We start from the raw sequence: 17,924 nt of genomic DNA on the forward strand, positions 1-17,924 counted from the left end.
CTGTCGGCGCCTGTTTTTCTTCCGCAGGGAAGCCGCAGCCTCCAAACCGCACAGCCTCCCTGCAGAGGAAAAAGAACCTGCAAAAAGCGGGTTCTTTTTCCCCCACACCAGTTATGTCGCGAGTGCGCCAATGGAGCACTCGTGACATAACTGGTGAGGCATGACGTTCGGATGCTATGCGTCCGTTACGTCATAGTGGTGGTGCCCGTGTATATGGGGCACCGCCATTATTTCACTGCCAGTACGTGCAAGGGTTAGGGACTGTGCGGTTGCCGCACAGCCCCATAAACCTAGCATGACGTGAGCATGGAGCTTTAGCGCTGTGTGTACCGCGCCAGGAATACTCTTATTTCTCTGTCAACAGTATGATGCGGCAGCTAATAAGGTCAATGCAATTTCAGGCTGCATCAATAGAAGTATAGTGTCTAGATCAAGGGAAGTAATAGTGCCAGTCTATTCTGCTTTGGTCAGGCCGTACCTGGATTACTGTGTCCAGTTCTGGGCGCCACAATTCATTCTATGATTCTAATTCAAAAAGGATGTTGAGAAACTGGAGCGTGTCCAACAGAGGGCTACTAAAATGGTGAAGGGTCTGGAAACCAAGCCCTATGAGGAACGACTTAGAGAGCTGGGATGTTTAGCCTGGAAAAGAGAAGGTTAAGAGGTGATATGATAGCCCTTTTTAAATATCTGAAGGGGTGTCATATTGAGGAGGGAGCAAGCTTGTTTTCTGCTGCTCCAGAGAACAGGATCTGGAACAATGGATGCAAGATACAGGAAAAGAGATTCCACCTCAACATTAGGAGGAACTTCCTGACAGTAAGGGCTGTTTGACAGTGGAACACACTCCCTCGAAAAGTAGTGGAGTCTCCCTCCTTGGAGGTGTTTAAACAGAGGCTGGATGGCCACCTGTCAGGTATGCTTTGATTGAGAGCTCCTGCATGACAGGAGGTTGGACTGGATGGCCCATGCAATTCTATGATTCTGTGGTTTTCATAAACTGGATTTTTAAAAAAAATGTGTAGATTTAATTATGTTTAATGTAATTATTTTAATTAACAATTAATATAATTAATTAATAATTAATATAATTATGGAGTATGATACTATAGTCTCAGCAAAAGGCATAATGTTAAAACAGAAGTTTTAAAACATTACTAGTAAGATTAGACATAATATGAACTATTATATTTCTGAATGTAGATCTCCAAGCAATTGGCAACAGAACTTGATTCATCGCGTGCCCAAGTCCTACAAATTCAAGGTGTTTTAAAAGAGAAAGAAAAGAATGAACAGCAATTGCAATTGAAGGTGAAAGAACTGAAGGAATCTTTTGACCAGAAAAAAAAGCAAAATGAAACACAGCAAGCTGAATTAAAGACAGCTCTCTTAGAAAAGGTAATCGTTCCTTGTGTTTTTAACATTAACGGTCATAGGAACTCATGTAATACATGCTGTCAGACATGAGAAATTGCTCCTCAATCCTCAAAATGGCTGGTTTTGGGATCCTTTCACAGGGTGAGACATTATGGAAGGAGAGGCCTTGTGTACTGCCTGTTTAAAGTTTCACCGTTAGCTACCTTTAAAGTTTTAAATATTAGCTCAAAAGTAACAAACATAGTTCAGGTATAACAGTAGTAAACTGAGTCTTCAAACAGGCAGTTTTCTAAATCTTGCTTCCTACATCTCATTTAAGGAAGGACATTTCCTCAGAGGAAGTCGAGAGTGACCTGGAGATCTCTGTTAGTGTATTAGTGGGCTGTTCTATTGTGGCATCAGCACTCCTGTAGTTTTGAGAAGTAGGTTCTGGCATCTACTCTGTGTCAGGTGGCAAGAGATTGTGACAGATGGGATGGAAAGGAAGTCAAACTCCACCAAGCTTCACCTTATGAGGCAAAGAGCTCACCTTGCCAAATTGGAGGTTGGCTCTGATTTTTTTTTTAATTCAGTTGTAGAATGAGAACTTAAATTTTGAAAATCTGAATGTACAGAAACATTGAGCCCATAAATGAAATGTTATGTTTCAAGTAGCATAAAATGTAAAATAGACTATTACATAAGGTTATCTCTGTTTTGTATATTCAGTTGCACCTATTAATTATAAGTATCACACAATCCTTGGAGGTAGGTGAGAGGGATTGCTGCAAGACTTGATAAGCCTGCTGTTGTCTGTACAATCAAGTACAACTCTGCAAGTGACTTACTTGGTAGACTTATACATGAGTATATACAGTAATGTAAGTGAAACCTGATCTTATGTTGTGCTTGGAGGAGAAAGTGGTAGGACCATGTGAGTCTTATCACACCTAAAACAATTAAATATGTCTGTACTGAACCATAGATATGTTTAGTTTCATAGTTTGCCATATTTGCAAGGGGCTGAAGGGGAAACAACATTTTGTAAACTGAACAATGAGATGACCAAATTCAGCCTGGAAAGGGACCCACATTTCATATCATTTTCATATTGTTCCTTGTCTTGATTGCCTTGTTGTGAATAAGAGAAATATATTTTGTGCATACCTCTGTGTTAGGCAGAACTTGAGAATAAACTGCAGCAGCAAATAACATTGTCAGCACAAGAGCTTACGACAGAGAGAGAAAAGATAACAGAGTTACAGAAGACCTATAAAACAACTCAAGAAAATATGGAAAAACTTCAGCTGGATATTTATGGTAAAGAATCTGAGCTCTTAGCTACACGGCAAGATCTTAAGGTAAATTACAGTGTTGGAATTTATCAAAGGGAAGAGCATCTTTTTTCAGTATTTATGGTATATATTTATAAGACTTATATATGTGATGCTTTAATCAGCTGCATCAGGCAGCAAATTGAGTGTCATGAAAAGACAATATGATCTTCTGGATTCCCCTACTCAGCTACTCAAGTATTAGTTTTATATGCAGTTTTATATCTTATTTTATCTGTTTTATTGATTATTGTAATTTTATCTGGATTTGTACGCCACTTTGACCTGAATTGGAAAAGCGGGATAGAAATAAACTTTTATTATTATATTATCATTATCTTGATTTAATTAATTAACTATCAGGAATTGGGAAGTGGTACTGGTGAAATTTTCTGCCTTAAGTGCCAAAACTGAGCAAGCTAGGGTATCGATTTGAAGGAGGAGACACCATTTGCTATTCTGCTTCAGTCTCTTCCTCCATTTTTCATCCCTAACCCAGCAATGAGCATTCTGTTGTCATTGAACATGCTTAGTTCTTACTGGGATGTTTTTGAGGTGATGGAGGTGGCCTAATGATTCCTTTGTTCTTTTGTGAACTTAGGTGTTTCCTGCGAGTCTTGCTTCCTCCTTCTTGTTTATGGCTCGTATTGTTTTGGTTACATATGAACCTAAGAAATGTCAGTTTTCTTCCTGGATTAGTAGTTAGTATATATTATGATGATTTGCACCAGGGTTCCTTATTAGAAACAGGATGACTTTACAGTGGATCCTTGTTATACACTGGGGTTTGGTTCCAAGATCCCCGTGTATAACAAAATCCGTGTATGCTCAAGTCCCATTGAATATAATGACATAGCAAAATGGTGTCCCTTATAAAAATGGGAAATCAAGGTAAATTTATACTGTTTTGGAGCATTTTCAAACTGTGTATGCTTGAATCCGTGTATAAAAAAATCCGTGTATAAGAAGGGCCGACTGTACTCTTCCTCACTGTGCCTGTGCTCCACTGTATGCATTTTCAGCATGTACAGTGTTGTGTCTCTTTTGGCTGTAGGCAGAATTAGGAATTAGGAAATGCATGTAAATATTGTGGCCTAAATAGTCCCAAGGCACCAGATCCTGGAAGCTAAGCAGGGTCAGCCCTGGTTAGTACTTGGATGGGAGACCACTAATTAATATGCAGTGCTGTAGGCTACATTTCAGAAGAAGGAACTGGCAAAATTATGTCTGAGTATTCCTATGAAATTCACAGAGTTACAATACAGTAAGTTGTTGCATAAGTTGAAACAAACACACACACACACACATCCCTGTGTATGTGAACTGATGTGTGTAGTTCTTTTTTTAAAAAAAATATTTCACAAAACTTCAAATACCATTTGGTTACATCAGTTCTCTAGCTTATAAGATAGAATCAATAATATTGCAGAAAAAAGATCTGGTGTGTGTAGTTCTTAAATATGATGGGAAAGTGCTATATGTTTTTCTGTAATGTAACACAGCTCTTTCAAATACACTTACAAATGAAATACATGTTGGAGAAGGAAGGGATTGCTAAATAGGTATTGTATAAATTTAGCCAGGCCTTCTTTAAACAAAAACAAAACAAACAAACAAACAAAAAACTAGTGAAGGATTACTGTGTATCAAGTGACAAAGGTATGGGCACAGTGATATACGTACCTGTTGAAATGAAAAATGGAGTGTTATGGTAAAATACCTGTCATATGTTCATGGTAACAAATGTAAAAATTGTATAGTCAGTGATACTGGTTGAACTATGATAGTAGCACCATCTACTGGAGCATTTGAGATTTTTTTAACTTTTGTTTTTTCGTTCGCTAATTAAAGCTTTGGTATATGTTAAGACACTTCGTTTAAAAACAAGCAAACAGTCTTATGTTTTTAAACTTAAAAGAGTCCAGGGCAGTGACCTAAATCCGGTATGAAGCAGGCTTAAATATGCTTAACTCTACATTGGATTTAGGTCAATTACAGCGCTGTGTAAATTTACAGCGCTTCATAAATAAAGGTTAATAATAATAATAATATAAATGTAATCCTAAAAAGAATCTAATTTAAAAATATAGCAAACAGCAACAAGAGAGTCATCTTTTAACAATACAAGCTTAATTTAAAAAAACACTGCATTTTTGTCTAGTCAGTGTATAATCTCAAGGTCTGCTCTTGAATGCTACGTTGTAAGTCAGTGTTTCTCAAGCTAGCTCATGTGACCAGCAGTGATGTTTTTCCAGTGTGCCAGGGTGTATTATATTTGTGCCTGCTGACTAAGTTGTTTCTCTTTCCGGGGTCAGGGAGCTAGTGGCTTGTGGACCAGCACTGGTCCATAGACCACTAATTTGAGTAGCACTGATCTAGGCAATAAACAACATGATGTGAATGTTGTTAGAGAGATGCAAGATTTTTTCAAACTATTTATAGCTCATCTAATATTACCACTGACTGCTTAAGAGATGTATAATAAAACAAACAGTTGAGATGTTGCAGGCCTTAGTCTGTTCCTAATCTCACTCACAGTTTTAGAGTGATGGCAGGAGATGTAAGAAGAATAGAGTAGAGAGCAGGGATATTTGGGATTAAGCAATTTATTACAGATTAATATTTGTTATGCCAGAAGTTGAGGTGGGATGGGGAGGGAAGAAGGCCAGCTCCAACTTTTTCCTATGTGCATGCTGTCTCTTAATCATCCCAGTAAATACATGCTTTTAGTGATTAACTGCATCGGTGATGCATAACAAATTTGGTAGAAGTGTTGTTTGTATGCTTTTAAATCCTTAGTGGTGGTGGTGATGATGATGATGATAATAATCATCATTTTTTTCTGTCTTATTCTTATCCTGTACCAATTGGGTCACAATCAGTTTCACTCTTTGAGTAGATACACATATAGTGTGCTAACCTACAAAAATATATACATATATTTCAATCCTCAGGTGTGCTGTTCTTCTCAGTATTGCAGGGAGTATATTTGGTGTTGAGTTTGGTAATGACCTAGCTACAACACAGTGACCAAAGACTGCACTGTCTGTGATTTATGAAAGGAACCACTTGTTCTTACTTGCTGATCTATAGCAACTGCTTCAGCTAGCTGCAGCAGTTCAAGATGCTTGCTATATGGCAGTGACTTTACAGACCCCCATTTAGAACGAACACTTTGTTAAAGTTCACACATTGTTTTCTTGGAAGTTTGCTGAGCATAGTACTAGTACAGCAGAATCCTTCTCTTTGTACCATGGCATATGTATCTACATTTTTCTTTTTCTGCCATCACTTGGTTTGTATTTGTGGATATATTTTTTATTATTCCAAATGAATTGGCAAGCTGTTTGTAATGTAATACTAACAGTACTGTATTATAATTAAAATGAAATCCTCTTTCTTCAGATGAATGTATAATAATACCTTACATTTTGGCTATGGAACTTAGTAATTATTCTGTCTTGAACTTTAGTCCATTGAAGAAAAGCTTGCTTTAGCTCAAGAGGAATTGGTTTCAAACCGAAATCAAATTAGTAATCACAATCAATTAATAAAAGAACTTAAGACTGTAAGAACAACACTGGAGCAGGATGTATCCAAAAAAGAACAGCAGCTGAAAGAGCAAGAGAAACTATTGCAAGAAATACAGAAAGACAAGGTAACTGCTCTTCATTTGTCTTTTTTCTGTTTTGAAATAGGGTTCTGAAGGTTGCTGCCTCATTCACTATTTCGTTGAATGTATTGTGTGTGTGTGTGTGTGTGTGTGTGTATATATTGCCAGACATAAATATGTAAAAAATGTTATATGAGCAGTAGAAAGCATGTTTTGAGAAAGAATTGTTGACCTATTTCCTTTGCCAACTTAAGTATGCTGCTTCATTGTTCAAACTTAGCTTATTTTGCCAGCAGGACGGGTTAAACAGAAAGCCTTCATCTGTGGTTTGCTTAGTGTTACTTTCAAACCAGTATCCCTAGCTTGTTCTATCCTAACTATCCTATAAAACATCCCTGCCCCCCCCCCCCCCCAAAAAAAAACCTGGCCTTTTTTGGCTGATAAACAAAACTAGAAGTAACATTTCATCAGTGATAGTCACATTAGGAGCAACACTGTGGCTCATGATGGGTGGGCTGAAGGATTGGTTCCTGCCTCTTACCAAAATGCTTGGTTCTGATTTATGTCTTTGGCTTCTTAGGAACAGCCCAGGAGCCCTGGTTCAGATGTGAGCTAAACAAACCACAGACCAAAGATTTCCTGGTTTAGACTCCTGCTGATAGGAGGCATCAAGTAGGAGCAATTAAGCACATTTTCTCATTCACAATAAGCCACAACACGCTTGCTTATTCACAATAAGCCAGAATGGTAAGCATTTCTGGTTTACTGTGATATGCAAAACGATAGCATACCATACAAACCAAGATTGTGTCAAATTAGATATTTCTTTAGAAATTTAAATTGTATGAGTTATAGAAAAAGTAGCTAAATTAATCCAAAGTATGTAACATATTCATTATGATAATAAGATAGGGCACAGAGCCTGCATTGAAAAAGTTAAATAGTAAGAGATAACTTTGGGAACTAATAGCCTACGTTTAGACTTTAGAACTTATTTCTGAGCACATATGCACATTTTTTTTTCTCGGTTTATTTATAATCTTTTGGTTTATATGGTAACTTTTTGTGGCATATTTAGTTGTAACTCCCTTGTTGTAACAATTTCATAGGATACCAGTCCACTTACAGGAACAATTCAAAGCTGGTTTCGTCCTAAAAAAAACCCTATGTGGCTTAGGTCCAGGCTATCCCAATGACCACATATTCCTATATGAACACGTATAGGTTCTTAAATTCTTTGGGACAGGTTATTCTATTAGCCCCACCACTTTCTCATTCATGTTTAGTTGGGGAGAGTCTTCTTAGTGGTGAATGGCAGGTTGTGGAACCTGCTCCCTTGGGAGGCTAGGCTGGCTCCTCTCTTTGCTTTGTTGTACCGAGTGAAAGCTTTCCTGTTCTGAGAGACTTTTAGAAATTGACCACAGTGGTGTGCTGTTTTGTTGAAATTTATCCTTTCTATTTTAAAGGATTTGTTTTAAATGTTCAATCCCATAGATAGTTTAACTGCTTTTAAACAATAATTTAAAACATATTTTTAACTTACAGTTCAAAGCATCGAGAAAGATATTTGTTCTGTTTTAAATTGGTTTTATTTGTTTGTTTTGTACTTGTTTTACATTTTGTAAGCTGCCTTGAATCTCAGTATTGTGGAAAGGCATAATATAAAGGAGGAGGAGGAGGAGGAGGAGATGAAGAAGAAGATAACAATGATATTGAAATTAATGCTTTTGAAATATTTCTCACATGAGAAAGAATTGCATTATAAAACAAATTTAAATAGACACCTTGGTTAACCAAAAAAGGAAACAGCTTTTACAAATCTGCCGGAAAGCAATCTCTTAAACATAATGTTGTTTTTTCTTGCTTCGAGGATTTAAAAGAAAAAGACTTGGCTAATGAAAAATCTAAAACAACAGAACTCCAGAAGATAAGCAGCAAACAGGAAAAAGAAAATTCCAAACTGAAGGAAGAAGCTAAAATATGCAAACAAGAGTCTGAGAAGGTGAGATGTAGGAGTCTTGGTAATTAAGAATATGTATTTACATAAAGGTTTGGAAAAAATATATCAGTGTTTCTCCACAATTTGCCCCCTCCTTCCTAGTTTGAATCATTTAGTAATGTTGTTATATTATTTTAAAGATATTTGTAAACTTACATTTTTTTCATTAATTAGTTAAAGTTCCCAGAAGGATGAATAAAATTCTCTTGTGGGCCACAGATAGTCAATACATTGGCTGGGTTATGATAATATGCAGTTTATTGTAATGGTGATGAACCCTAAATGAACTTTTGTGTTTTTCCTGTCTTCATTTCCAGTACTGCCACGAGGAGACTGAAAACTTTAATTTGAAGCTGGCTTTTTGCATTAAACCACAATTAAGATTTAACATAGCTTCTTTGAGTTTAAATATAATGCTAAACTGTAGTTAGTCAAAAACAAAACAAAGCTTCTGCAGAGAAAGGAGAGTATTCCTGTTACACCATTTCTTTTTTCCCCCCCTGTTGTCAAACTAATTGGCTGTGTAGCAGTACAATATCATCTTGTTTAGTTTATCAGCCTGAGAGGCTAGGTTCCTGTAGCTGGGGAGAACAGAAATCGTACTGGAAGAACAGCAGCAGAGAAAGGTGAAAACTTTGTCTACAAATGGCAATAAAATATTTTATTGGAATTCCTGTAGAGGATATATTTCAAAGAAGTGGCTGGTTTTGTCTCTTCTAGCATAAAAAGGAGTACAGGAGTGGAAGGAGAAAGAAATTGGCAGCATCTTTCAGACTAACTGGTTTTTATTTTAACATGTGCTTTCACAGATATAAACTCACTTCTTCAGACGCAGTACTGAGTGATATTAAGGTTTCATGTGTGAAGCACATTTATGCAGTTGTGGGAGTAGGGTGGAATGTAATGGGATCCAGAACGATGCAAATCATATCCCTTGTTCTGAATTTTCAAAGAGCTGGGTGAAGTGATACATATCTTTCAGATCTTTAGAGTGGTCAGTTAGTGTGGATGTGTTTATTTGTTTCTTCACCCCCTCTGGTGGTTATTTTAAAAATGCCTGTTGTAAATCCAAAAGTTCTGAGTCTCTGTCTTATGGCCTGAGCAGATGTGGATGTATTGGATGGCTTGTCTGTAAACAACAAATTTGGTAGTGTGTTCTGGGTGGAAACTGGACGCATATAAGTGTGTGTAATGATCATGGGTTTTCAATAAGAGTGTGGTGCTTAGAAGTCCATTGTGCAGTTGCTGAATGGTGTCAAGAAAGTGAATTTGTTGTGTGGATTGTCCCAGGCTCAGACTGATGGTAGGGTGAACGTTGTTGAAATCCTGGTGGAACTTCTCAAGTGATTGCTTTCTATGTGGCCAAATTACAAAGATACCATCAAGAAATTGTAGGTAGAGGAGAGTTTTTTGAGTGTATGTGCTGAGGAAATGTTTTAGTTGTGTCAAGAAGATATTTGCATATGGTGGTGACATGCGGGTGCCCATGGCAGTACCATTAACATGGAGGTAGATACTATTCCTAAAGGTGAAGTAGTTGTGAGTAAATACAAAGTGGCAGACTTTGGTGGCTAGGTGTGTTGAAGCCTCAATCAGGATTGTATTCTTGATGGCTTGTAGTCCATCCTGGTGTGGGATCTTGGTGTACAGAGATTTCACATCCATAGTAGCTAGGATGGTGTTCTATGGAAAGTTGCACTTTGCTGTCCTTCACTTTTTCTGCTTCATAGGCACTGAATTCTAGTCTTTAAATCCTCGCCATCCATAATTCTTTCTAATTTTTTTTCTCAGGGTAAACTGGCCTTTATGTTTCTTTTGAAAGATTTTAATATTTTGTACTTCAAAATGTGGAAGCAGTTAGAATGATTAGGAGGTGTTAGAGGCCAAAAGCCTAATTGACAAATTGTAAGCCGCTCTGATAGCCTTGACTGAAGAGCGGGATATAAATAAATAAGTATTATTATTATTATTATTATTATTATTACTTGTTTTTGATCTGGTTGTCTTTAAACCTTTATCTTTTCAATTAAATTGGAATTTAACACTTTCACTTTCTAATATTTGTCTTGTAACAGAATGCAAGTAGGACTCTTAACTCATTTTTAAAAATTATCTTTTACAGGAGATAACTAATTTGAAGGATGCCAAGCAACTGTTGATTAAACAGAAACTGGAATTACAGGGAAAAGTGGATAGCATTAACACAGCTCTTGAACAAGAGAGAAAGAATCAGGATGCTATCAAAGATCAGTTTAAAAAGAGAGAAGAAGAACTGAAGAAGAAATGTGCTGAAGTCGAAACAAAACTGGTCTGTAGTACTTTCCATATGTAGGCATGCTTAAAAATACTAGGATGAATGATAAAATATATCTTTTTGATCCATTTGGATTGCATACAGTAAATACATATACAATTGTTTTTTTGAAAGCATGCTTGTAGCTTATTCCAGAATTTTTTTGCAAGCAAGTTTTAGTATCACTGGGCTTATATTCAAATACAGTGGTCCCTTCCCTTATGCAGGGGTTCCATTCTGGACCCCCTGTGTAAGGGAAATTCCACATATGCTTGAGCCCATTAAAGATAATGGGGCTCGTGACTGCGGTGGTGCACGCGCCATGGGCATGCACGCCATTACTTTTTCTGGCATGCGGCACCGCTTCTTCTACCACAGCTTCCAGCGTATGCTGGAAGCTGCATAAGGCGCGCCTGCGTATGATGCATGCACACTGTATATGTAACAAGTAATCATATTTTCCATTAAGGAATTCCAATATGATCTCATTAGGTTTCATTCAAAATGATATTTATATTACAGTTCTTTTATTAATACAGCGATGGATTAGTTCTGCATGAATCTAGACACAGTGACCTAGATCTGCATGTGTGATTCTATGCTCCAGTAACTATCAAGGCCTAGTAGGAGCAACCACTTTTTTCTTCTGCTTACTGGTGGGGCATGGGAAGGCAATTCAGACAAGGAAGAAGCAGCCCCAGGAAGGCCCTTTCATCACTCAGAGGAGGAAGAGGAATAAGGGTACACTTAGAAGATAAAGTGAACCCTCCTTTTTGTTCCTCTTAAAGCCATAACAGCCACATCTTCATCATCCAAACTGCCTCCCATCCTCTCCTGTCCCTCAGTAAGCAGGAACAATGCCCCCTCCACTGCTGATAGGCTCTTTTGGATAGCCAAAGGCTAGAGAATAGCTCCCTGCTCCCCCTACAAAAAGATATAACCATGCGTAAGCCACATCTATATCACTGACAGGATGCTGCCCATTGTGTTTTAAGAAATCAATATCTAGAATAGATTGGTAAACCTTTATTGTGCTACCACCAGTTAATCAAAAGAAGTGCCTTTTATTTATTCAGTATTCCACACTAGCTTTATTGGGAAGAGCTTTTATGATGTATCAGAGTTCTTACAAGCCAAAGGGTTTAAATGGTCCACTTTTAAAACTTTCTTCGTAGCAAAGAGATTTTTACATTAAGAAAAAACGGGGTGGGCGGGTTGATTCTATCTTTCTATAGGCCAAACTTTGCCCCCTAGATATTGCTGTCAGCAAGGGGGACAGGAATTTCTTATACCTTCCAAGGGTTAGGAGACTCCTTGTTCCAGCATAGGACGGCGTCACTGGTGCCTGTAGAGGAAGGGTGTAGTTGGTGAAACTTTTCACCTGTTGGTGAAAATGGTCCTTTTTAACCAGTAGGAGCCTCCGTTGTCTTCACGTACTTTCTATTATTGAAAAGAGAATTTAGGTTCAAAGCTAGAATCTCCTAATTTAGTCATTTACTTTTACCCATAAAGTTTTGGTTAGGAGTGAGCCTGTGATGCTGAGTCCTATTTCTCTCTGGATACAATGCCTAAGGAAAAATGATATCTGAATAGGTCTTATGACTTGTGAGATGAGGATTGCTTATGCTTTACATTTTTCTCTTGCCTTAGCAAGCTGAGATCAAGGAGAAAGCTGAACAGTATAAAAGTAACAAGGAAACAGAAGGCAAACTCAATATGCAAATCACAGCTTTGAATGAAAATCTGGGGACTGTAAAGAAAGAGTGGCAAAGCAGCCAAAGGAGGGTTAATGAACTAGAAAAACAAACAGATGATCTGCGTGGTGAGATAGCAGTCCTGGAAGCAACAGTGCAAAATAACCAGGATGAGAGGAGGGTTTTGTTGGAAAGGTAAGATACTGAATTGAGGTGGGGGTCAGAATGATGGATTTTGTGACATTTGATTGAGAAGGAGATTTTCCATTGTTTAAATATCAATTGAATGCATGATTTTTATTTTAAAAAATAAGCTGCTTTCATATGGAAATAAAAAAAATGTACAGTTTATTCTGAATTCATAAGTTGATAGACTAAATAATGGCTAGCATATAAAATCTAAGGTGAACTACAGGTTTTTAAGAAATGCAAGGTGTAGATGCAGGATGTTTCTCTTCTTGCATATAACTAGGCTACTCAGAAATACCTGCTTGAATTTGGATACCAAAAAGCTTGTGGTGTTTGATAGATATATTAATATTCTCTTTGGTTTGAAGTGTCTTTAGTTTTCTTGTTATTAAGGGAACCAAGGTGCAATAGTGATTTACACCCTATGAAAGATAGCTGTCCCTCAGATTCTTGGACTTGAACATTTTTCACTTGTAGAAAGAAAACTAGAAGATTTCATAGAATCATAGAGTTAGACGGGCCATCCAGTCTGACCCTCTGCCAATCAGGAACACACAATCAAAGCGCCCTCGTCAGATGGCCATCCAGCCTGTTTAAAAACCTCCAGAGAAGGAAACTCCACCACATTCTGGGGGAGTGCATTCCATTGCTGAACAGCTGTTATTGTCAGGAACTTCCTCCTAATTTTGAGTTGGAATCTCAAAATTGCATTCATTGTTCTGTGTCCTGTTTTCTGGAGCAGCAGAAAACAAGCTTGCTTCATCTCCAATGTGACACCCCTTCAGATACTTAAATCAGGGCTATCATATCACCTCTTAACCATCTGTTCTCCAGGCTAAACATACCCAGCTCCCCAAGTCTCTCCTCATAAGGCATGGTTTTCAGACCCTTCACCATTTGGCCATCCTCCTTTGGACATGCTCCAGCTTCTCAACATCTTTAGTGAACTGTACTTTGTTTTTATCTATTTCATCCCTTCCCCATGCTTGTGTTGTTGTAATGTAATCAGTGAGATTCGCCAGAGAGTGCTGTGTTCTGAATATTCTGTCTGTACATATATTTTTTCAAATTCTCTTGGTCATACACCCGTCCGTGCAGACTTTAGTAAGAAAACAATGCTAGTTTACAGGCTAATTGTGACAGTGATGTTGTTTTTTCTGTTACAGCAGTAGAAATAGCTCTTCCAATTTTTTCTTAAAGATTTAGGAGATTGTTTTACCATTTCTTCTTTAGGTGCCTTAAAAGTGAAGGAGAAATTGAAAAACTTCAAAACAAAGTGATGGATGCACGAAGAAAACTGGATGACACTACTGCAGCCATGCAAGAACTGGGCAGAGAGAACCAGTCACTGCAGGTATTCTGTTTTGTTTTCAAAAGACAATCAGTGCTAATATTAAATTATTTAGGTAAATACTTTTATTTGCTGGGCCAAATATAAATACTATCAAATAGTATCATTTGCTAGAACAGGTAAATCAAAATCAATGATCTAGTAAAAATAATAATGCAGATTCTGGGTGAAACAATTATTGGTAGAAACGTACAGGGCTGGGTCACTGAGTTTGGTATATAATGCACGTGTGACAGAGAGGGATTTTAAAAAATGTGTCTATGGCGGGTTACAGACCGCCGAGAAGCGGCGGTCTGCCGCCGTCGCCGGTTGCAGCGTCTGGGAACCGCAGCAGCCAAACGGCACGGTTCCTGGATGCTGCACAGAAGGAGCGCGAAAATGGAAGAGATGCTGTGAGGCGCTAGTCGCGCACTCGCGGCGTCACTTCCGGGGCGCGATATGCGGATGCAGAGCATCCGTTACGTCAAGATGGTGGCGGCTGTGTGGAACGGCGGCCGCCATTTGTTACAGACTGAGTCCGTGCTAGGGTTAGGGGCGTCTGGAAGAGACGCCCCTTTCTAACCTTAGCAAGGACTGAGTCCGTCCTAGGGTGCCCGTTTGTAACGGGCCTTAGAGTGTTACTGTTGCATTTCTTTGAAATGGTTTAGACATGTTTTGATTTATATTCACCAAAATCTTTACTCCTTATATTTTGTATAGATTAAACATACACAAGCCCTAAACAGGAAATGGGCTGAAGACAATGAGGTTCAGAATTGCATGGCCTGTGGGAAAGGTTTTTCTGTAACAGTAAGAAGGGTATGTATATCTGAGAATATCATAGGTTAAATATTGTTTTTATTAAAGCATAGAAGCAGTGTATTTTTGAAAAGTGGTCAGATAAACACATACCTTATGTAGCATATAATCTCCGTCCACAAGTGGTCCTTTGAGGACCCACTGAGTGGGTCCTTTGAGGAAACACTGGTCAGTTAGGCATTTGGGATTAGCTCTGTTGAGAGTAGTACCAGTTGAGAACAGCACCAGCACCAGTTGATACTGCTTGTACAGAGCTCTTTCACCCTCTACTTCACTCTCAGAAGAAAGAGAAAAACGGTGGACAATAATGGTGACCATTCATTGGGGTACCATGATGGATTGTGGGGAGGGGGAGGCAGAGGTTCTTTTCTTTGTGTCTCAGGTAGTAATAGAGCTTTTGCTACTCCTTGTGAAAACTCAGTGGAATGAGCTACCTACTTTGTTTGCATGCTCATGCTACTTTTACTCCAGAGGGCTAGCAGCATATATACTCAAGAGCAGCTTTCAGTTCTGATCTATTTGGATAGGAGTAAGATTGCAGAATGCCCTGTATGCCTTCTGCATGCTATGCTCTTAATTTGTTAGTTCCATTTTCATCATTAAAACTATTTGGTAGTTTTCTCTTTCTTTTTTTTAAAGAAAAAGTCATTATTTTGACTTATTCTTAAGATTTTCATTAGGTGGTTTTGCCTGCTAACTGGAACTCTCTGTCCCAGACAAGGGATAACAGAATTCTCAATATGTTTAATAGAAGAGTAGTAACAGTAAGAGAACTGGGAAGGTGCAAAATTGAAGTTGCTATAGAGACGGATTACATGTTAAGTTGATATAACTGTGTACAAGTGCAATTATTGTCGTGTTGTATTTGTCACATCTATGAATTATAATTTAAATTTTAAAAAGGGGGCAAAACTATTTTGCAGTTAACAACAGAATGGCAAATGATAGGTTATCCGTAAACAATCAAACCATAGTTTTTCAATTCTGCTTTGAAATCCACTTTGTATCTCATAGCAAACTATGGAGTGTGCTAAAACAACAGAACTGGCAAATGATGGGTTATCCATAAACAATCAAACCATAGTTTTTCAATTCTGCTTTGAAATCCACTTTGTATCTCATAGCAAACTATGGAGTGTGCTAAAGATAGTCATTATAAACTAAATTGGAGTAGATCAAGGGAAGAGGGAGCATGTCTTTGTAGTTCCAAACTGTGTAAATCACTTTGTGTAAAATCTCCCCTCCTCTTTTTACAGCATCACTGCAGACAGTGTGGAAATATCTTCTGTGCCGAGTGCTCATCAAAGAATGCCTTAACTCCTTCTTCTAAGAAACCTGTTCGTGTCTGTGATACTTGTTTCATTGACTTGCAAGGATAATTACTCAAATCTCTTAAATGTTATGCCACAATAAAGTTTCTGTTATGCACTTCGTACAACATTCAGACTACTGTTTGGTTTGGGTGATGATTGTAACAATTGGAGAAATTATAGCATAGTTTATACTTTATTGATAAAGTCAAACAATTGTACTTCTTGTGAGGCTGAAATTATCTATGGCTTATTTGGTCTTGGTCCTACAAGAGCTTATGTGCTGAGTTTATAAGTCCCCAGTAACTTGTAAATAAAGTTTAAAAAAGGAGTAACAATGTATTTTTTTATCTTAATCCATTTGTTCAAAAGTAACATCTTTTAAAGTTAACATATTTGCAGGGATTTTATGTATCAGATATTGCTGCTGTAATGCCATAATTACAGTTTCATGGCTGCATTAGAGCTTAAAGGATACATTTTAGCCCCAAACAAGCAGCTTCACCCCAATTTCTTCTTATTTGCACAGTGAGTATCATGTTTTATGGTGTCTGCCCACTTGGTGGAGAACTGCAATAGGCACATAAATATTGTCAGGGTATTTATCTGCAGTTAACAGTATATAAGTCACTGAAAATTAAGAACAGCATCAGGATTGTTGTCTGCATTTGACCTCTTTTAAAATTACTCTCTCTCATATCGAAAGCATTTAGGTGGGCTTCATCATTTTTAATATGCAGTTTTCCAATTTGAAACCCTTGTAGTAGGGCTGTATTTTTCATTCATCCTTTGAGGGCCCTTCTGCTTAATTACATTTCTTTGTACAACTAAATACCTATTCTTTTTTCTTCCGACAAAAAACCTTATATGGAGAGCCAGGAAAATATACACAGGAAGGAAGAACAGGAATTCAGAGATAGATAGTTCAGAAAGCAGTTTCTTATTTGGGAACCCCAACTCTCTCTCTCTCTCTCTCTCTCTCTCTCCCCAGTTTCTCAGTTTTTGCTAGAGGATTTTAAATCTTTGCAGATTTGGAATGAATTCCCAGATTTGTTAATGGGACTGAAGATTCTCTTACATTATTTGAACATTTCAGCCATGGATTTTACAATATGATGGTATCATATTTTGTCCATCTTAAAATAGGCTGAAATAATGCTGCTGCTGCTGCTCCTATTCCTCCTCCTCCTCCTCTTTTAAAAATGAACAGTTGTATTTAAGCAGCAAGTGATATCTTATAGTTTCACATTCCTATATATTTTCTTATTTCGATTGATGAGGATGGAGATAACCTTTATTTACATAATTGCATGTTCACACAGCATTGATTTTAAAAAGTACATGTAAAATCTATGATTACTATAATATTAGGTCATATTTCAATTATTCATTTGGACTTGAGGTTTGTTTTTAAAATGCCATGAGGTTTTCCTTGTCCAGTTTGGATAACAAGTGATTCCAGTATGCAAGGACTGGAGCACACAAAAAGGAAAAAGGGAGTAACGAACACAAATATATTTCTGGAGGTGTAATGACTCAGTGGTAGAGCATGTCTTTTTTAACCAGAACCCTCTTAAGTTCACTCCTTCAGGGTTTCATATTAATCAGATTCTATGGTCCCAGGGCTAGCAAAGATCTCCCCCCCCCCCCCCGCACACTGGAGACCAGTCAGGGCTAGGCAGACCAGTAGACTTGCTTGGTCTAAAGAGGTTTTAAAGATGGCCAGATGGTAAAATAAAATATGATGTATAGACTTTTCAAACCTCCTGAGTTTGGTATGCATGTTCTATGTCAGACTAACATTGAACCATCCAAATCTTATATAGGCAGCATTCCCGTTCTTTTGCTTTTACTTGTCTCTTTAGGATTACTGTAGAGAGAAATTACGTTCACATAATCTACTAAAAGACCTGGGAATTATTAAATCTTATTTGATAAATCATACGAGTTCTAGTCAGTGACATGTATGTACACTTCACATGAATGT

At 37.7% G+C, this 17,924-nt stretch overlaps 1 protein-coding gene across 2 annotated transcripts in view; it reads left to right on the top strand.

Moving 5' to 3' along the window:
- The window catches only part of EEA1 (early endosome antigen 1), an 86,210-nt gene extending 70,143 nt beyond the window's left edge, over positions 1–16,067 (top strand). The window contains exons 21-29 of one of the 2 annotated variants that reach the window (XM_089523976.1): positions 1,204–1,398; positions 2,535–2,717; positions 6,163–6,348; positions 8,174–8,305; positions 10,425–10,610; positions 12,246–12,484; positions 13,712–13,832; positions 14,529–14,627; positions 15,884–16,067. In XM_089523976.1, the coding sequence (XP_089380102.1) occupies positions 1,204–1,398; positions 2,535–2,717; positions 6,163–6,348; positions 8,174–8,305; positions 10,425–10,610; positions 12,246–12,484; positions 13,712–13,832; positions 14,529–14,627; positions 15,884–16,006 (1,464 nt within the window). In that variant the 3' untranslated portion in view covers positions 16,007–16,067. Of the gene's footprint in view, positions 1–1,203; positions 1,399–2,534; positions 2,718–6,162; positions 6,349–8,173; positions 8,306–8,829; positions 8,929–10,424; positions 10,611–12,245; positions 12,485–13,711; positions 13,833–14,528; positions 14,628–15,883 lie in introns of those variants that run through there. The other variant, XR_016281226.1, reaches the window with a different exon arrangement.
- Positions 16,068–17,924: the final 1,857 nt, after the last annotated feature.

The sequence above is a fragment of the Sceloporus occidentalis genome, unplaced genomic scaffold (genome assembly GCF_023333645.1).
Source record: "Sceloporus occidentalis isolate IW3139 unplaced genomic scaffold, rSceOcc1.0.p SCAF_5, whole genome shotgun sequence".
NCBI lineage: Eukaryota > Metazoa > Chordata > Lepidosauria > Squamata > Phrynosomatidae > Sceloporus > Sceloporus occidentalis.